Source organism: Ciconia boyciana, chromosome 6 (assembly GCF_034638445.1).
Source record: "Ciconia boyciana chromosome 6, ASM3463844v1, whole genome shotgun sequence".
NCBI classification, from domain to species: Eukaryota; Metazoa; Chordata; class Aves; order Ciconiiformes; family Ciconiidae; genus Ciconia; species Ciconia boyciana.
Genome location: NC_132939.1, coordinates 27,152,708 through 27,172,940, shown reverse-complemented (window position 1 = coordinate 27,172,940; position 20,233 = coordinate 27,152,708). Strand labels below are relative to the sequence as shown.

Here is a 20,233-nt window from a genome sequence, read left to right as displayed (position 1 = left end):
AACAACTTCTGGTAGAAGAGAATGCCTGTGCCATAAAGGTGAAAACGTCTGGGCCACGATTCCTCTGGAATTTAAAGGAGTGAAGGTTCCATGCTTTATTATAATGCTGGTTCTAAACTTCCTACTCATAAATAAAAATCTCATGCTGTTATCAACCTTTATTACTTCTTCATGTATTTATCACTCATTTTATGTTCAGTCTCTCCTAGTTTTTTGTATTTCTCTTCCTACTTCGTTCCACTAGCGTCCATCACACCTTCTCACACTTGAGACTGCAAATCCTCACACCCTGCTTGTGCTTCTCATATACCAGCCTTGCCTCTATCCCCTCGTATACCAGTACACGCTTCACTAGTCCAAAGACACAGCCCTACCGTGCCCCCGACGACATGTAACCGCACCCCAGGTTCCTGGGATAAGCCCCCGGGCCGCTCCGCGGCGCTTCAGCCGCCCAGCCCGGCAGGCTGACGGCGGACGTAGCCCGGGGGAGCCGCTCCCCCGCCCCAAGGGCCGCCCCGGGCCCGACGCAGCCCCCCCCCCCCCCCCCCAATGGCGACGCCACCTCGGGCTGCGCTCGCAGCTGCAGCGCCCCCCGCCGCCGCCCCGAGGCCCGGCGGCGCCCGAGGCGCTGTCAGCGCTCAAATCAGATACGACAACCGGCGGCCTCCGGTTCCGGGCCCCGGAGGGGTCTCCCAGCGGGCCGGCCACCGCCCCCGGGGTGGCGCTCACAGGGCGGCGGCTGCCCCGCGGGCCCCAGCCCCTCCGCGCCACTGCGAGGAGACTCGGGCGGGCGGGAGCGAGGCGCCCGCCGCAGAGGCTGCCGCCCTGGCCCGGCACGAGTGACCTCACGGCGCGAGCCCAGGGGAACGGGTGGGAGAAGAAGAAGAGCCGTTACCTGCGCGAGGCAGATCGCGCTCTCTGCGGACTCGGCTCGGCTCCGCTCCACGCCGTCCCGGCCCGGCCCGGCCCGGCCCGAGCTCCTCCTGGCGGCCGCCGCCCTCACCTGCCCCCGGGGATCCACCCGCGCCCCGCTCGGCTCCCTGCGCCGCCTCAGGCCGGCTCCGCAAGATGGCGGCGCTTCCGGGAGAGACCACGGCGGGCCCGAGGTGGAGGGGCCGACGCCGCGCGCCCGCCCTCCCCGGCCGGCCGGCCCCTCCGCGCCCCGCCTGACACCGCCCCGCTCCAGCCGCCGCGGCGGCGACGGGCCCGCCCGGCGCCCCCCGCTCCCGCCATGAGCCCGCCGCAGGCTCCCCCGTCTCCTCACGCTTAGTGCGCTCGTCCGCGGCGCTCCCCCGCCCCTCGCCCGGCGCGGCCCGGCGCGGCGTCGCGCTGCCCGCGATGGGGGTGGCGGCGGCGCTGGGCGCCGGGGTGGCGCGACTGCTGTTCTACCCGACGCTGCTGTACACGGCGGCGCGGGCGCGGCTGCCCGGGTCCCGCCGGCCCTGGTTCCACCGCATCGACGGCGCCGTGCTGCTGGGGGCGCTGCCGCTGCGGGGACGCAGCCGCAGGGTAAGGCGGGGGCGGCGGGGCGGGCTAGGCCGGGCCGGCGGTGCCTGACGGTGCCTCTGCCCGCAGCTGGTGGCGGAGGAGAACGTGCGCGCCGTGGTCACCCTCAACGAGGACTACGAGACCCGCTTCCTCTGCTGCTCCGCCCAGGTGAGCCCGGCGGCCCGGGGAGCTTGCCGGTGCCGGCCCGGGGAGCTTGCCGGTGCCCCCCCGGGAAGGGTCTCTTGTCGCTTGTCCCGGCGCAGGTGAGGCTTTAGCCGCCCCCTGCCGTGATCCTGGCAGCGACTGCCAAGTCCTCTGACAGCGAACACGTGGCTTCTTCGTACCTAAGCTGACTTTTAAAACTATGCGACAAACCAGTAAAACGTGAGGATGCAAGTAGTGTTACAGCTACGGCGGCGGAGAGGAGGGGAGGGGGAAGGGGAGCACTCGTTCCACGCACATCCCTATGCTCGTACAAGAATGCCTTTTTTCGGGACGAGATCCCAGCTCACCTCCTTGCCTTTAGCTGAACCACATCTTTCCAGTTCCCTTTAACTTCTCCTTTCTGATAGCCAGCACGAAAGTTTTCATACATCTGATCTAAAGGATGGATCTTTCAAAGTCTGCTTACAACCCCACTGAAATTCCCAACCGTCTCGACAGGTTCTGGGTTTTCTTTCTGGAAAAAAACCACAAAAAGTTAACTGATCGCATCTGCTACCTCAATTTCAGGAATGGGAGGCAATGGGAGTGGAGCAACTGCGTCTCAGCACCGTGGATCTAACTGGAGTCCCCACCTTGGAAAACCTCCACAAGGGTGTTGAATTCATACTGAAACACCGAGCATGCGGTAACAGTGTCTATGTGCACTGCAAGGCAGGACGCTCCCGCAGTGCCACCATGGTGGCAGCATATTTAATTCAAGTAAGAACGCTTCTATACTAAATGGGGTTTATTTTCATACAGTCTGGAAGAGCACAGCCAACCTTTGCAATTTGCTTTTGCTCAAGAAACCTAAGCATGTACAGGTGCATTACTATTCCATGATTTTACAGAGTTTGGACCAGAGACCCATTTGAAAAGAGGTAGATAGCTAGGCCCCAAAATTATGTTGCTGTTTTGTAGAATGTGGCAAATGCAAGGTAAATGAACAAGTGAAACAATGTTTGCTGAACTGCAGTCTAAGCTTTCTTTGATAATCTAGTTTATCTTTGCGCGCCTTGTTCATCTGCGCTTATGATACTGTCAAGATAATGCTTCCTGGCAGTGAGATAGTGGTGAAGCTGTGATATAGCTGCCATTGTAGGTAGTCTTTTCATTCATCTGTGCAGTCTGCCTCTGCCTGCTCAGTTATTAGCACAGGCACTGGCAAAGATGTTCTGATCTTATGGGAAAGAGAAACTGTTGTTGCAACAAAGCTTTGAAACACATGGTCTGATAGTATCTGTTGCTGGTTCTGGCAGATCAGTCAGACTTCAGGAAGCTGCTCAGTTTTCTGGGCCATTTATACAGTAAGTTCTCAACAGGTTTGGAATGATTCTGCCATTCTTAATTCTTTCTATGGAGGAACAGATTGAGATGGGAATAACAAGTCACTCGTGAGGGTAGGCTCACTGAACAGATAAACATCCATTTTTGTTGCTCAGATTTTCTCCTTGGTTAACTGAAATGGTGAGCCTTTCTAAGCTTTTCAGTAACTACAATTCAGGATCAAGAGAAGTGACTTTGGTTTTTTGAGTTCCTCTACAGGCCCAACTGGGTAAGCCAGCACTAAGAACAAAACCCCACCTGTGGCTTCTTCTGTTGGTGTTATTAAATGCTCCCTGGAAAACTTTCCCTTAGCGCTGAAGAGAAAATTTTCTCACTAAGTGCTGAAGTGCAATGGGAGTACTAGTAAAGTTTAAAAAAAATAAAAAAAGCAAGCTACACTTTTGCTCTGGTCTGGTAGGACTAGGACAGGAAACTATTCACAACATGATGGAAGCATGAGTGAGACAGAAAATGGAGGTCCCAGGCAACAACCATCCCTCTTTAACTGAGGGGCTCATTTAATGAACGTGCATTGACATTCAGGCCCCTCTGAGAGGAACATGAAATAAACAGAAGGGGCAAAGCAGCAAGTTTTCCAACAACTCTAATGTTGCCTGTAGCCTCCAGGAAGGCTCCATTAACTGGTGCAGGGATGGAATGGATTTTCACTTGCAGGGTTTCTGCCTTTTCAGCTGCATCACTGGAGCCCTCAGGAAGCAATAGAGGCTATTGCCAAGATCCGACCCCACATCCTCATTCGGCACAAGCAAGTCCAGGTCCTGGAGACATTTCACGGGAACATGATTGCTGGGACAACTGCAGAGTGTCAGTAAGAACTATCAAAATCTCTGTCTTGGCTGCTTTAAAAAACCCTTACATTTTAATGATCTAATGAAGGTTTAAGCGTTGTATTTCTTGACCATCAGTAAAGAAGTTTTTACATAAACTACAGTAAAGGGGAGGTTGGGCTGTTTCATTAAAGCTTTCTTTCCTTATGGCTAATCTCTTAGTTCTCTTGGAGCTCCATAGTTCTTCTCTCCCATACACAGTATCAGTGCTGAGCCAAACTGCAATCCCCAGGAAGTTCTATAATATTTGCAGCAAAGGAAAAGAAAACTTTGTCTCAGCAGAGACTTTATTCAGATTCTTACCCAAAGGGTTACAGTGCCAACAGAGAGGGGTAGGAGGAAGTGGTCTTAATTCCATCTTTCACCAACGCTACGTTATGATTACAGGTGGGGATTCCCTGTACAGTAAAGGAAGCCAATGCTCATAAAAATGATCTCCCTCTTTATGCTAGGTGATGACAGAGCAGTAAGCAAGTTCCCAGTTTGTTACCACTCCTCTAGGAGAAGTGCTGAATAATACAACCTACTAAAGGTCTCGGGGTCAGCTCTGGAATCTGTCTGCTGTAAATATTTCTGCCAGTCCCTCCTTCAGCAATAGGGACACAGGAATGTTTAAATGGGGACATCCCTGGAGGACACGGTGCACATCTAACTCTGTGACTGACATGGCAGCAGCACATGGTCTTCCATGTGTTGTTAACTCCATGGCAGTTAAAACTAGCAGTGTGGGCCAAGGAGGACATTGTCCATATGCTATAGGATTTGTTATTGGCGGATTGGTTCCAGGCTAAGAAAGCCATTTGTTGCAGTTTGGGCCTCAAACGCAAGCAACTTATCATCAAGGGATCAAAGTAATAGCATTTAGTCCATCTGAAATCTAAGATGCAGCAATTCAACTTCAATAATGCTGTGTAAAAAGAATAGGCCCACGGCCAGAAAGCCTGTATTTCCTCTGCGCAAGTATAGAGGATGGGGTCTTTACTGGATGTTGTGAACTCGTAGTAATTGGGACTGGTGCTGAGGGTGGTGGGTGCCTCTGAGCTGCACAGCAGAACACCGTTTCTGCCCTTTCTATCGCTGGACCTGTTTTTCCTGCTTAGGCCAGGACAAACTGCAGGTTAGTGAGCAGCACTTTGATGCCACTTGTGACTGTTACAACAGAGGTGGCTGGGTTAAGTTTAAAAGTATTTGCATCACCCTTTTTATAGCGGTCGCGAAAGACATAGATGCTGCCATTGCAGCTGGCAATTTTCCAGAGGGATGGTACTGAGCTCCAGGCATCTGGCAGGCATAGCCGGGTGAAGCTATCCAGTAGGGGATTATAGCACAGCAGTGAATCCCCCTCAGCTACAATGAACACCACATCCTTGTGTACAGCAGCATGCATGCGCCCTGCAAAAGGCAGTACGTATGGTTTCACGTGGCATTTCTCTGTGTTGGTATCATAGCACTGAATTAGCCGAGAGGGCTTGGTGAAGAAGTCCAAGTCATTTTCCTCCCCGCCCAGCAGGTAAATGACACCATTAAGGTTTACACCTGCAGCTCCAGAGACTGCCACTTCCAACTGGCTGGTCTCTGTCCAGACATTGTCTCGTACTCTGTAATATATGACAGCATTAGAGAGCGTGTCCTGCAGAGTTTTACCCCCCAGTGAATATATTGCATCCTTGCTTGGCACAGAGACAAGGGTGTGTTGGAGCCGGTCACGGGGCAGAGGGGCGCACCATTCCCAGTCTATAGTCGCATTGTTGCATTTCCACATGCGTCGTGGAATGGAGCCACCAACGACGTATAGGTCACTACCGTGCTTGCAGGCTGCAGTGATCTGGTGACACAGGCTGTTCTGGCCACTCACGCTTATGGAGTCATCATCAGCACAATGCAGAGAGACAGCGAGTGAATGTGTACGTGATGACTCCTTTCCGATCAGGTAGATGTGAACATTTTCTCCAATCACCTGAGAGAAAGGAGGAGTGTGTCAGCAGAATTAGGCCTGTTTACACAAACATCAGTGATGCCTAAGACCAAATTATTCAGCATTTTAGGACCCACCTGTGGGCCTGAGGTTTGTGACCTGCTTCCCAAGTCCTGCCACCCTACAGCATTCAGGATTTGGAGCCTCAAAGCCTTTTCAAGATACCAGTCATATCTGACATAGCAGAATAGCAACAGACTTCACTGGAACCCAAGCATCTGCGGTTTAGGTAAAGGCTGGTTACATCACTGATGGAGTAGAGTTTTTATAAGGGGAATGCCAGATTCAGATTTCTGAATGGTCTCTTTGGTAACGGAGCATCTGGTGAAAAAGTTATTTGTGGCACTGTTCAAATCACTAGTGAAAGCAGCCTCAGGTTAAATTAAAAAAGCTGTCAGTGGGGTTGCTATTTATGACAATGAAAGTATTTCTCACACAAGCACCATGGCATTTGTGTTTTGTGACTTTCAAGTCACACCTGTGAGCAAAATACCCTGTCTTGGGAAGTGTGAAACCAGCAAGTGCTACACTAACCCCGGAACAGAAGGTCTTTTTATACCTTCAGACTTGATCGCAGTGTCTCTGAAAAGCCCGCTCGCTCCTCCTTGTTGAAGTTGATCCAGGTTTCTATGGCAACCGTTGGATTCTGAGAACATGGAACGCCATCTGCGGTTTGGGGACAGAAAGGCATTTATGATATCTAGACAAAGGTGTGTGTACTCAGGAACATCCTTTTCCTGCAACTCCCTCCCCTCACAAACCCTACTTTCCAGAGAGGAAAAAAAGATACAGAGGTTTATAGATTTTGGCAGGCATGATCAGCACTGCCAGCCAGGCATCTGCATTAAATTGGTTTGCATAAATATCAGAAGACAGAGCTGCCAGATCTTAAGCACTTTGGATGAGTTTCAACAAAGGAGCCTGCATCTGAGAGAAAGACGGCAGGAAAGAGAACTTACATGCTTTGAGATGACAAAAAATATTTTCTTATTTAAGCATTTAGGCAAAAAGATTCTCTTATGTGACAGTCTCAGCAGCTGCCTTTCTTTCTGGCTGGTCCTAGAAACCAATCTAGCAAAAGTCATCTGCAGAAATTTTCCTTCTCTGAGCACTGTCAGACAGCTGACCCTCAAGACTGAACATCTGGTGTTGCTGCTATCCTCTTAACATTTGGAAATCCCCAATGAGCTACTGTAGCTTTCCTTAGCAGTGTGACAGTAGAAAATACTCAACAGACTGCATCAGATTGATTTGTTTCCAGACATACTTGGAAGTTTTGGTTATGCCACAAACTATAGCATCATCGTCATCAGTACATGACCTACAAGATTTTAGGTGTTTACTTCCAGTTTGAAAGCCAGCAATTATGCCTGTATTCATTTAGGGAAGCTTCCCTATGAAAGCGCTCTGATTTTGTAGTCTGCTCTCATGACAAACCCTGAATTCAACCATGCTGAAGGCATCAGACAAATTCCAACACTTTTCTCTATACTGGAAGGGAGGAGGAAAAGCGTGGAACAAAAGCAAGTATTTCAACTCTGTTTATTAGTAAAAGGGATTTCCATAAGCTATCCGTCACATGTAGTGGTTAAATGGAAAAACTTTGACTTTGAAATGGGTCCTAGAGTGCAACAAAAGGTAAGCTTAATAAATTACTATTTCATGAAATTAATTTTAATCCTTGCCACTAACAGCTTCCTCTATTTAATTGTCCATTAACTAAACAAAGATGGAGGAATTGCAAAAGAAAAAGATTTTCCCTGCCAGCAGCAGGAGTGTATTTCAGATTATAATCCATTTTATGAGCTAAGTTTCGGCATAAATATTGAGTAATGTGATTCTATTTATGGAAATAGATGAAGCATGGAAAAAAAGTTTTATTGAGCAATTATTCTAATTTATGACCACAAACACTAAAGGTCATAGTACTAAAATGATGGTTACTACATGGAATCCCTAGGAAGTTAAGGGTGATTGACCTCTATAGCTTTATTTCATGATTTTAGGAATTTATTTTTTTTAATGAAGTCACAACTTAGTTTAAAAACTTTCACTAGATAGTTATAAAAATTAGTCTAATTTTATCATAGTTTTTTTGAGCTATCAGTACATACTCTCAATAGGTTTTTGAATGAATTTCTTTAGATGCAACAGGGATAATACCGTGCAATATCTGTAAAGACTCTCATATGCATAGCATCAACTTTAAAGGCTATTTTAAGTCTTATGGACAGATTTGCCAGTATTCCAAAGAAGCCAGTCATGGTAGTTTTATTGTTGTAACAGTATATAAAACACATGACACACAAAGTATAGTTATTTACTCATTTACAAAATTATTTACTTAAAGCAAGAAAGGGGCAATCTCTCTGGTCCCAAGTCCAGTACATTTGAATGTATGAGCTGCTTCTACATTCTTGCTTCCTGCAGCAATGATACATAAATGCACAAAAATGGAGTTGTGACTGCAGCATCATGAAGAGGTTTTCAAGTACTGGCTGTACTTACTAGGGCAGTAGAGAATCTTTAAGGATTGGAGGCAGTTGGACGAAGTTGTTGATATGTTGTCACATCCTTTACAACCCTGAGTCATTGCATCCATTACTGTGGAAGGCTATTACCTTTACAAGAAGGGTAATTACTGTATTACCTAAGATGTTACAATGCCTCTATTTCAGTCAGCTGAATGCCTAGCCTAAATAATCCTAACAATTATATACAATTGTTAATAACACTAACATAGTCTAAAAATAAGGCTTGTGCTTAAGCCTTCTTACAAATGTTGAGTTGTTGCATTACTATGTTAAATGATTAAGAACTAAAGGAAAAAAAAGACTTTCATAAGATCCTCATTTCTGGTAAGGCTTCTTTGTTTTACTTTTAATGCAAACAAATATACAACAAATTGTTGAAAGTTATTAAGTTACATTTAAAAAACCTGTAGTACTTCTGACCTGTTGACTCAAGAACTGCTGGGAATTACCAGCTATTTTGTTCAGTCCCTGATAGACTCTCTGGAAGTCTACATCCACATCCTGGCTAGTCTCAAGAACTCCTTACCTGTAAGGATGTCTGTCAGTAGGCGGAGAGGCAGGTGTAGGAACTCCTCTGTGTCTTGCAGTTGAGACAAATGTGACTTTGCACAGTGTTTGGCAGCTGTGTAGAGCTCCATGTCACTGTGTTGATCTGCCAACCACATCACCTGCAGACAGTTCCTAACCTGCACCGTACGGGCCAGAAAACGGGAGCACTCTTCAAAAAGGGCAGTCAGCTGGTACATGTCTGCCACTTCATAGGTTTCCTGCAACTCCTCTGCCCTCAGCTTTACAGTCCCATGGTAAATATAGTCCACAAGGAGCTGAAAGACACTCTCACTAACGTCCTGCAGCTCAATCACCCGGTTGTGGGCCTCCTTTAGGTTGGAAGTGAACATAGAACGAAAAAAGCAACTCTGAGCTGAGAGGACCAAACGGTGCAGCTGGAATTCTTTGCCTTCCACTGATATTGTAACATCAGCAAAGAGCTCATCCTCCAAGCATAATTTCATAATACCCTGGGCCACGCGGCCTGAGTGGGAGCGGTCGGTGAAGGTGTAGTTCACAAAGTAGTTCTCTTCTGCAGAGGAGCCTCCAGTCTCTTCTGATGAGTCCATGGTGCTGCACAGATCAGACCTCCAGCAATCTGTAAAATCACAATAATTATATGGCTTTCTCTCTTCACTAACAAGATTATGCAGTACTTCAGGGTACAGGGAAAAAATCAAACATATTGGTGAGAGACCAGCATATTTTAGACTGACTATAAATAGCACAGCCAGAAACTTCTGCTTGAGCTTCAGAATCTCAAACAACAAATGAGAAGCTGGCATAATTAAAAATTATAATATATACCAAACTTCCAGTACAGTGAGCATCACATCCCAGCAGAACTGGGAGATGTGCATGTCTTTTCACCACTCATTTCACTGACACAAAGAAATGCAGCAACAGTTATTCAAGTGGAAAGTCCAGCAACTGCACTAGGAAACTCGCAAAGCCAAAATAATGTGGCAGCACCATAGCTGGGCTAGATGGAAAAAGGATTACAGTATCATACTAACAAAGAGCACAGACAGCAGTTCATATCATCAGGAGGAGTTAATTACCATCCAAACCCAACATGATAAATCTTTGCAGTGCTATCAAGTAAGATGAACTTGTTTTTACCAAAAAGATGTGCGAGAAGTCTGCCAGACATAACCATCAGTCCTTCAGGCGAACCACATGAGATAACTGATGGTCATACTCAGTTTGTTAATGTGCCAGATATCTTCAGCATGCAAATAAGCTGCCAGATGTTGTTAACCGCTGTTTCCCAAGTGGCAAGAACTCAATTTAAACGATAATGCCTCTTAGTAGGTACCAGAGATTGTTTGCAGAGGTCCAAGCAGTTTGTGGGTCGAAAAAGGTTCTGAACCAGAGAAGGACTGCTGTAGAAAAGAGCTCCTCTTTAACATGGCTCTTGACAGCATTAGGAGCAAATAGATGCCTGCTTGCATTCACTTTAAACTTACTTTTACACCTCAACTATCAGCCATGGTGACTGATAACACAAATTTCTTCAATTAATACTGAACGTGATTTCCTGTACAATTTTTCACAAAGACCGGATTTTTTTCCAAGAGATTCATAGTTACTCTTCCATTCTTTATTTTGTCAAACATGCGTTTTCTTACAATAGCTCTGCTTGACACAGGAGGGCTCCTAAGTTCTTTGCTCAAGTTCTGTTTACGGGAAGTAGTGCCTACATCCCTAATTGGCTGGACAAGTCCATCCCATCCCTGATGGTGGCCTGTCTTAATTATACCCTTATTGTTATTTTACAGTAGTTCTGGTCTGTCTTAAAAGTACCTATACATTAATCTGTAAGAGACAGGAACTGCAATTGGCACAGCACACATCGGTACTATTTTTCCAGCTTTAGCAAGTACAAGCCTATCGTGCAAATGGGCCCTCACTCCAGTTACAGCTCTTGATCCTTACAGTCAAGGTGCTCAGAAGCCGCAGCTGAGAGTGCCGAAGTGACCACGCAGAGCACCAGGATATGGATGGATGAACTACTGTGCCCTCTTGGCGTAGCAGAACCAGCTGCCCCCAGTGCCCTGCACAATTTCTAGAGAACTGGTGCCAAGTCACAAAAGAAATGCCAACAGCAGCTGAAGACTACTGTAAGTCTCGCATCCTTCTTTGTAAACAGAAAGTTCCCCTTTGCACCCGTGGCATCTCCACTATGAAGAAAGAGGCGCGCACGACAGTAAAGTGTCCCATAAAGCAAAACCTTACACTCCATGCATATTTTGCGTTACCAAAGCAATGACCTGCCGTATGCCAGGCTATAGGTGCTGACGGCGTAACCAATACCTGGCACACCTACGTCCTTCCTTGCTCCTGACAGGGTCGCGGGTGCCCTGACAGCGCCTGGGATCAGGGGACCCGTCTACACGACTGACGGCGACTTCGCGCGCCGGGGCCGAGGGCGGAGGAAAGGAAAGGTAATTCTCGGAAAAGTACAGGCCCCCATTAGGGCCACGCTAACGCGATGAAAACCGCCAGAAAGTTACCTCGCCCCCACAGCGCTGCTTCAGGCCGGGGGTCCGCCAGGCCCCTCCCGCCCGCACCCGATGCGTCTCCACAGCGCTCGCTGCCTCCGCGGCCGGGCTGGCGGCAGGGCTGCTCCTCGCTCGGGCTCGGTCCCACCGCCCCGCCGGGCTCACAGCCCGCCCCAGGGCACCGGGGCTCCTCCGGCTCCGGCCCCGACCCCCGCTCCGCCGCAGCACGGCACCCACCTGCGGCGCCTCCCTTCATGCCGCCGCCCCGGAGCCTCCCGCCGCCGCCGCCGCCGCCCCAGAGTGCCCCAGCGGCTCCTCCGCGCCCCTCACCCTGCGCCAGGCGCCGCCAGGCACTCGCCGCTTCCGGATACCGACCCGGAAGCGTCCCCGGGAAGCCCCGCGCGCGCTTCCGCCTCCCGGGGGAAGCGCGGCGACGGCGGCACCTTCCGCTTCCGCTCCGTGCCCTTGCCCGTCCGTGTCCCGGCGGGGATGTTGGCGGCGGCGGCGGCGGCGCGGGGGCTGGCGCGGGCCGTGCTGCGAGGTGAGGGCGCCCGGGGCGAGGGGGCGCGGCGGTGCCGGCCGCCGCTTGTCCCGGCGAGGCGGCGGGTCGGGTCGTGTCGGGTCGTGTCGGGCCGGGCCGGGCCGGGCGGTGGTCGGTGAGACGTGTCCGTTTCTCTCTGCAGCTGGCGCAGGCCCGGCGGCGGCGGCGCAGGCCCGGCTGGCGGGGAGCTCCGCCGCGGAGACTCGCCGTAAGTGAGCGGGGCCGGCGGCGGGAGCGGGGCGGAGGCCCCGGCCTAGTCTTGCGGTTGGGGCCGTTGGTTTGGGGCGGGGGGGGGCGGGCGGGCGGAGAGACCGAGGTGTGTGCTTGTGTCCGTCAGCTCCCGGCTCGGCGTTAGGGCATTTGACTGCCCGTACGAAGTTTCTGTGCTGTAGAACCTTTTTAGTGAGTGCCTCAGAAAAGGTTGACGCCTGTCATCCATAAACCTGAATTTTGTGCAGAAAAGCGGCTCTGTTGATAACCGTGCTTGCTCTGCGTTCCCCTCTGCATCCTGTCTTGGGGCCCTGCCTGCTTGTTCTGTGCAAAGGTGTGCCTGGGCAACAGCTTCATAGCCCCTCATTGCCCTGGATCTTGAGGAGTATTTGTAATCGTAACCACAACAATAAAAAAGCAACATGAGATCCTAGGATGTTTTGATTATGAGGGGGTCGCTTAGATGCTGGCACATCAAACAAACCCAGGATTATTTTGTCTAGAAAAAAGATCCTTTCTAGACACAGGCTGAATGTCATGAGCAGTGTCTAAGTTCAGATTGTTCTGTTATCTCTGCCTCCATCTTTTTCATCTTGTTATTTGCTTTTCTGTCATCTTGTTGGACTGTTCCTCCTGCTGTATTTACAGTGCACAAAAACATTTCTGTCTAGTACTGACACAAACTTCCTTCCTTATCAAAGTCTCTAGTTCCATCTTGTTCTGTGTACCACAACACATGTATGTTGCTGTGGTCTAGTCTCTATTACAGCATCCTATATATTCTACTATACATATATGTTATGTTTAGCTTTGGATTTACCATAAATAAACTTTGCAGGTTACCTGAACCTGGAGCTGCCTGACTTCTGCCAGAGCTACTAAGAGGCAGCTAGACTGGTTAAAGGGATTTTTAAGTCAGGGATGGGAGTTACTACTCTTCTTTCTGTATTCCCTGCCATAATCTTGGGGACTTTATTTTCTCTTTAGCTACTGTCAGACCAAAAAATGAAGTAGAACAGAAGCAGCTATGTGCTTTTGGGGAGTATGTGGCTGAGATTCTGCCCAAGTATATCCAGCAAGTACAGGTAGGTGCTGTTCAATAAATTGTTCTTGGGGGGGGGGGCAGGACCCAGTGAACACACTGCTTGTTTGTTAGATGTTTTCAGAAGTTGTTCTGGGGAAGAAAGATTGTCAGAATTACATCAAAGTTACTGCTATTATTAAGCCCCTTTATCTGATGTCATTATGTGTCTGCTGTGCAATATACTATCTTTGTTTAGGTGTCCTGCTGGATTCAGTGTAATGTTCAGTCCTGTTGGTGTTTGTACTCATACTTTTTCCACTGTTTTCATCAGGTGACCTGTTTCAATGAGCTGGAACTTTTGATCCATCCAGATGGCATCATTCCAGTTCTGACCTTCCTTCGAGATCACACTAATGCCCAGTTCAAATCCTTGGCTGACTTGACTGCTGTTGATGTCCCATCTCGGCAGTACCGCTTTGAGGTAAGAACTGCTCATAGGTGCAGGGCTCGGAAAGTTTCACAGATGCTGATGGCTGTGGGTGCTGTTGCAGCTTTGTCCACATTGTTTGCTTTTTGACAGTGAAAAGAAAATCCACTCTGAAATGCTGGGTTTTGTTTAATCTGTTGGTCGTGGAAGCAGTAGCAGAACTGATACTGCATGGGTTGCTAGTCTGGCTTTCCTTTTGTGCTCTGCTGAAAGTCTCTCTCCTTTTTTTTTGTTTGTTTTATTTTTTTTTGTTTTGTTTTGGCTTTACCAAAGTGTCTGGAGACTTCTTTCTGGCCTGATGTGAATTGGTGCTCTTCCTTCTTCCACTTAGGCCTGTCAGCTGCTGTTGATACAATTGATCATGATTTTCTTTAAATCCCATCAATCTTCTTAACAATTTTCACCTTTTAAAAAACAAAGCAAAAAGCTGTTTAGTTGTTTTAAGAACATTCCCTGAACGTCGGGACCAAATAGAAGATGAGGCAGATTTTCTCAAAGTTCTCAGAAGATTTGGGGCACTGAAATTCTACTGACTTTCAGTGGATATTGGAGATTTCACTCCCACAGATGCTTTTGAAAATCTCACCATACAGCTTTTCAGCTGCAGAAAAATTGCAGCTGCAAATAGAAAAAGGAAAGATACATCTTTGGGGAAACCACAGACTCAGCATATTGCCTTCTCACCTACTATTAGAAAGCTTTGTTCACAGTATTGTTGCAAAGACATTATTGTAGTTTAACCTAGGAAGATCTGTAAAAGACAGTGGCAGAAAATCCCTAGGGCTCACATGCTGTAGGAGGCTGACTACAGTTTAGGCAGCCTTATGGACGAAGAGATGTCTGTCTTCCCTTTTCTAATCTGGGCAGAGTGTCTTTTGGACAAGAGAAGTGAATTGGTAGATTTTTATTTCTCAGCAAATAACAAGGATAATGAAAAGCAGCTGATTTATTTTCCCCCTTTGGTTTATCTTGCGGTATTAAGTCACTTACCAACAGCTGCCCAGAAAGCGAGGGGTGGCAGGTTTGCCTTATCTATATTAGCTATTCAGATGTCTGTTGTTTCAAATGTAGCTCCTTCTGGCTTTGCTAATAACAGCTTTGACTTTTAGTAATGTAACTCATGATTAGGCAAAAATCCTGAGAGTTGTAGAGAGAGTTTCTTTAACTCAAAGGCCTCCAGTCTCTGAAGAAGTTGAAGATTTTTTAATTTAGGATTTTTCTTTTAAAAATCAGGGTAGTAGGTTCATAGAAATAATAGAAATATAGACCTTAATGAATTCACCTTTTCCAGCCATATTCAAAGAGGCAGTATCAAACAAGGCTACACAATTTCTCACAAAGGTTTGGGTTTTTATTTCAGTCTGCTTGTAGTAAGTATTTCCCCCCTGCCCAAGGTTCTAGTAATCCTCATAAGCAGCCTTTTTATTAGTACTTCATCAGCAGAAGAGTTAGAAATTTTCCCTTGTATCCAACTTCTTTGCTGAAAATTAAGTGTATTTCTTCTTAGCTTTCTCCCACTGGATGCTGAGAGTAATTGATAGCCATTTTCTTTGTGACAGACTATTGAAAGACTATTGTCAAGTGTCTCCATCCCTTCAGTATTCTCTTTTTTTTTTAAGATTTAGTATCCCTCTTTACTTCAGCTCTTCTTCATCAGTCATGTTTTCTAAATCTCACATCCGTTTTGTTACACTTCTAAGGATCAAAGTGGTAAGCTATTAGAACCTCAGTTGTAATAGTGTCTTTTAGTGCCCAGCTCTGAAGTGCTGAATGTGATTCTGCTGGTAAAGAATATTTGAAATAGCCTTCGTGTACCTTTGCTTAGCCAGTACTGTACTGCAAAGAGATCCATAAATGCTGTACAAGGCCGATGCCTTCTTTTATTCTGCTTTAGATTGTGTACAATCTCCTGTCTCTGCGGTTCAACAGTCGGATCCGCGTGAAGACATATACTGATGAGCTGACACCTGTTGACTCAGCAGTGTCTGTGCACAAGGCAGCAAACTGGTATGAAAGAGAGGTGAGTGCCAGTGTACTTGGGAGCAGAGTCTTTGGGGAGAGGGGCTGTGTGTTCCTGATTAAACTGATTCCCAAGGCCCTCAGGAAGAAAGAGAGAAGTATTTCCCTGGCTGCCTTTTCAGAATAGGAGATAAAAGGGTGTTTGATTTGCTTTTGAATGACTTCCTGCATCAGTTTCGCTGGTACTGCACAAAGCTGTGCATGTAACTGAAATTTTATGGACATAATACATGAAGGGTTGTTTTTTTTTTTCTAATCTAATTCAACTTGCTTGGCTCCCTTTCATTTAGGTTTGGGACATGTATGGTGTTTTCTTTGCCAACCACCCTGATCTAAGGCGAATCCTCACAGACTATGGATTTGAGGGCCATCCTTTCCGGAAGGACTTTCCACTCTCTGGTTATGTGGAGGTAGGAGATATGCTCATGTCTAAAGTTATCAAATCCCTCCAATACTCTTAATGGATCAATGTCCAGATGGAGATCGGTGACAAGTGGCATCCCTCAGGGGTCTGTACTGGGAGCAGTACTGTTTAATATCTTCATCAACGATGTAGAGAGTGGGATTGAGTGCACTCTCAGCAAGTTTGCAGATGACACCAAGCTGAGTGGTGTGTTGACACACCTGAGGGATAGGATGCATCCAGAGGGACCTGGACAAGCTCGAGAAGTGGACCCTCATGAGGTTCAATAAGGCCAAGTGCAGGGTCCTGCACCTGGGCTGGGGCAACCCCTGGTATCAGTACAGGCTGGGGGATGAAGGGATTGAGAGCAGCCCTGCTGAGGACTTGGGGGTACTGATGGATGAAAAGCTGGACATGAGCCAGCACTGTGTGCTCGCAGCCCAGAAGGCCAACCGTATCCTGGGCTGCATCAAAAGAAGCGAGGCCAGCAGGTCGAGGGAGGTGATTCTGCCCCTCTACTCTGGTGAGACCCCACCTGGAGTACTGTGTCCAGCTCTGGAGCCCTCAGCACAGGAAAGACATGGCCCTGTTGGAGTGGGTCCAGAGGAGGGCCACAAAAATGATCAGAGGGATGGAACATGTCTCCTATGAGGAAAGGCTGAGAGAGTTGGGGTTGTTCAGCCTGGAGAAGAGAAAGCTCTGGGCAGACCTTATTGTGGCCTTTCAGTACGTAAAGGGGGCTTCTAAGAAAGATGGGGAGAGGCTTTTTAGCAGGCCCTGTTGTGATAGGACAAGGGGTAATGGTTTTAAACTAAAAGAGGGTAGGTTCAGACTAGATATAAGGGAGAACATTTTTTACGATGAGGGTGATGAGACACTGGAACAGGTTGCCCAGAGAGGTGGTAGATGCCCCATCCCTGGAAGCATTCAAGGTCAGGTTGGACAGGGCTCTGAGCAACCTGATCCAGTTGCAGACATCCCTGCTCATTGCAGGGGGGTTGGACTAGATGGCCTTTAAAGGTCCCTTCCAACCCAAACTATTCTATGATTCTGTGATCTGAGTTTTGGTACAGAGGTGTGACTGCTTTACAATCCTTTGTCTGAAAGGCACTAAGGATGTTTCACTTGTGTGTATTCCAGAGGAGTTGTATAGATCTCCTGCATGGAAATTTGAAGTCATCACAAAGTATCATCTGTAATAAGGCAGCCTGAGGCCAGAGACATTGAGCAAATTTCATGTGCTTTATACCCAAGAAATTTGTCAGGCAGAGAAAGTGCATCTGCTTTTAGCATGTCTTCTGGAAGATTAAACTTTCAGCTGCAAAACTGGAGATTCCCAGAGGAATAAAGGACTGAATGCAGTTGCAACTTAATGCAGTTGGAACTCCGCTTTGATTTTTTTGTAGGCCAAGGTTATAAAACTCCAGTTGAACTGACTCTTGCCATTTATCAAATACTTACCTCTGTATGTCAGACCACAAGTGAAATGAGTGTGTTTGATATCTGTCTAGTTTCAAATAACTGCCTTGCAGAAGCAGTCATATTTGGTGCAGTTCTAAGACGAGTTGAGTCTCAGGAGAAAACAGTGGGGTTCTGCAGGCAACAGAGGGTTTTAAGAAAAACAGAAATAACAGCAAATCCTGCGAGTGAGGAGCAGGCAGCATCTCCTGAGCTGTGGTTTGGAGATCTGTACTGGCACAGTGAGGATAAATCAAGCCAATCAGAAGTGTCTGGTACTCACCTGCACTTCACCCTGGTTGTCTTTGTGTCCCATGTTCTGAGTGTTACGCTAAGAAGCACAACTAAAACCAAACAAACTGCCGTATTATGAATATTCATGAGTAGTTCCCAGCTATGCCAGGTGGATGGGCCACCTTATTTAAGTGACTCAGGATAAATTCCTTTGTCATGTGACAAACTAAATGTGTTATTCCATGTGGACTTCATATGGACTGTAGGCTGGGCACTCCTAGTTCAAGGTGGTTATTCAGGACACCTGAAGTACATGGTAGCAAAGAGGAGGGTTTTCCTGGACAGTCCAGAAGCCTTGGTGGCATCTGGAGGGCTCTTGTTTAATAATGAGGAGAACTGAAGCTGTGGCAGAGGCCTGTGGCCTATCCATGGCATAAGAAGTAGGATTGCCTGTACTGGAGGGTGGTCTGGGTCATTACTGTGTACAGCTAACAGCAGAGATGCTATGAGGACTGTATAAAAATGACTGGCCTGTGTTCTTTGCACTGTTCTAGGTGCGGTATGATGATGAAGTGAAACGGGTAGTGGCGGAGCCTGTGGAGCTATCTCAGGAATTTCGCAAGTTTGATCTGAACAGTCCATGGGAGGCATTTCCTGCCTATCGTGCAGCTCCAGAACCCCTGAAAATAGAAGCAGGAGCCAAGAAAGAAGAAGCAAAATAGCAGCAGAATGGAGCGGATGCACAGTGCCATCCTTTCTGTTGTAACATAGTATTTATAATAATAAAAATTGATATGAGATTCTAGCCTGTTGTGGTTACATGAATAATGTTGTTTTCAAACTAGATGAAAAGCACAGGGTGAGGGATGCTAATTTACAATCCTGTTATTCCAACTGGTAGATGTTTATCTGCTGCTTTGAGTTGTAAGACACTGGATTTGTCTTTTTGGTTTGCAAATTGAATGGAGTCCAGGCATTCCCTGTGGCTAAGGTGCCTTATATACGCTGCTTCTGCTAGCTGTCCCTGCAGGCATAAATCATAGCCTGAGCACTCACTAGGAGGCTGTACTGAAGCAGCTGTGTGGCTTAAGCAATGGGATAGCAGTATCTCAGCTCCAAGATGGTTGTTGGGAAGACAGTAATAATATGGTGAACAGGCAAAGCTTTTGTAAATGGTTCTAATACAGTTGTTATTAGGACAACACAAGGTGCACCTGGATCCAGACCAAAACAATTGCGGAAATCTCTGCATTGTTTCCTTGGGAATTAGGTCAGTGCCTGTTCTCCTGGCAGAAGAAGGAGTTGCAGGTAACCTCTCATGTGCGACTCCCTCACGCTGGCTTTTTCTTCACAATCAAGCAGTCTTTCTCCAGCTTCTCCAGATTGTGCTTTTTCCTGCAATCAAAAATATCTGCCTTCCTTTGTCCCACAGACAAGAGGCTATGCCTTTTTGTCACTATTCCAATTATTTTGAGCTGTATGATATAACAGCATTACCACTATCTTTGCTCTTGTGGAAAATCTCGTCTCTTTCCAAAAAAGCTGGAAAAACAGTTTCAGTCCACCCACCACCTGTTTGAATGGGATTACATTACAGCAGTCATCAATTAATTATGTCCCTTGTCCTTAGTCCAGAAAATGCATAATGCAGTTCTGCATCAGAAAGCTGACTGACCTCATTAAGATCTGAAAACTATTGTATAAGAGATTTCATAAAATAATTTACAAGCTGTTTGTAGAGATTCCCTGAATCACTACTTAAGTGCTTAAATTGTAAGAGCACTAATTAGAAAAGGGGTTTGGGGGAGATTAGAGTATGGGATGGAGGAAGGGATAGGACAGTAATAAATGCAATTAAAAAAAAAAAAGGGACAAGTACTCATTGTGACTAGAATTTGATCTCTTTGCAAGAGTAAAGAGCTGAACTGTATGGTAAGAACGAGGTTTTCATGTGTGTTTGTTTCCACCCCAGCCTTGTAAGCATGGGCTTCTTACTTTTTTTTTTCTTTAATTTGTTTCAGGCTGCTATGGCCGGCAGTGTATGGGATGTGACTCAGAACAGTGTTCTCTAGTTAAAATTAATAGTATTTGCCACTCACCTTAAAAGTTATAGCTGTTTATGGGAAAGAGGAAGAGAAGGGAACACAAATCAGCAGAAGTTTGGGATTTTATACAATTCTTAGCTCCACTTCGGATCTGCCATCAATTGAGCTGATTAAATGGGAAATGTACTTTTAGTCCTTCCTACAATGTGTTCCACAGCTGGTTCTGTTTTCTGTTGCAGTGGCTCTTTTTGCATGCCGATGCCTATTGCACAAGACAGAAAAGTTCCTGGCACCACTTCTGTTACTGTGAAAATTCTTTATAAAGCACATTTCCCCCCCCCATTCTCCCTCCCCATCCCAGGTTGCTTGAGGCACTGTGCCAAG

The 20,233-nt window shown here is 47.2% G+C and overlaps 4 protein-coding genes across 23 annotated transcripts in view; 2 read left to right on the top strand and 2 right to left on the bottom strand.

The window, feature by feature from the left end:
• CELF1 (CUGBP Elav-like family member 1) overlaps positions 1–1,419 on the bottom strand; it is a 69,293-nt gene extending 67,874 nt beyond the window's left edge. For 10 of the 18 annotated variants that reach the window (XR_012042915.1, XR_012042914.1, XR_012042916.1 and 7 more), the window contains exon 1: positions 896–1,083. The gene's annotated coding sequence lies outside the window, so the exon portion shown is untranslated. Of the gene's footprint in view, positions 1–895; positions 1,084–1,264 lie in introns of those variants that run through there. The other 8 variants (XM_072863786.1, XM_072863781.1, XM_072863782.1 and 5 more) reach the window with 4 other exon arrangements.
• On the top strand, positions 1,339–11,371 carry PTPMT1 (protein tyrosine phosphatase mitochondrial 1). Of its 2 annotated transcripts, XR_012042917.1 has the most exons (6): positions 1,339–1,509; positions 1,576–1,656; positions 2,221–2,412; positions 3,711–3,843; positions 10,865–11,047; positions 11,275–11,371. XR_012042917.1 is itself a non-coding variant. In XM_072863797.1 (5 exons), exons 1-5 carry the CDS (start codon positions 1,339–1,341, stop codon positions 10,888–10,890), a joined length of 603 nt encoding a protein of 200 aa, XP_072719898.1. In that variant the 3' UTR covers positions 10,891–11,361. The 2 variants fall into 2 exon arrangements, 1 of the variants encoding a protein (XP_072719898.1); XM_072863797.1 differs by having other exon boundaries at positions 10,865–11,361.
• Positions 3,842–11,830, bottom strand: KBTBD4 (kelch repeat and BTB domain containing 4). Of its 2 annotated transcripts, none has more exons than XM_072863771.1 (4): positions 11,666–11,830; positions 8,902–9,522; positions 6,401–6,507; positions 3,842–5,823 (listed from the first exon to the last, which is right to left on the bottom strand). In XM_072863771.1, the coding sequence occupies exons 1-4, from the start codon at positions 11,682–11,684 to the stop codon at positions 4,963–4,965; spliced, it is 1,608 nt and encodes a 535-aa protein (XP_072719872.1). In that variant the 5' UTR covers positions 11,685–11,830; the 3' UTR covers positions 3,842–4,962. The 2 variants fall into 2 exon arrangements, with proteins under 2 accessions (XP_072719872.1, XP_072719873.1); XM_072863772.1 differs by having other exon boundaries at positions 11,759–11,823.
• On the top strand, positions 11,683–18,609 carry NDUFS3 (NADH:ubiquinone oxidoreductase core subunit S3). The gene is given in 8 exon segments (XM_072863796.1): positions 11,683–11,913; positions 11,915–11,969; positions 12,112–12,177; positions 13,167–13,264; positions 13,535–13,684; positions 15,585–15,710; positions 16,000–16,119; positions 18,359–18,609. Coding segments are annotated over 8 exon segments (1,014 nt in total). The 3' UTR covers positions 18,527–18,609.
• The last annotated feature ends 1,624 nt before the right edge of the window (positions 18,610–20,233 follow it).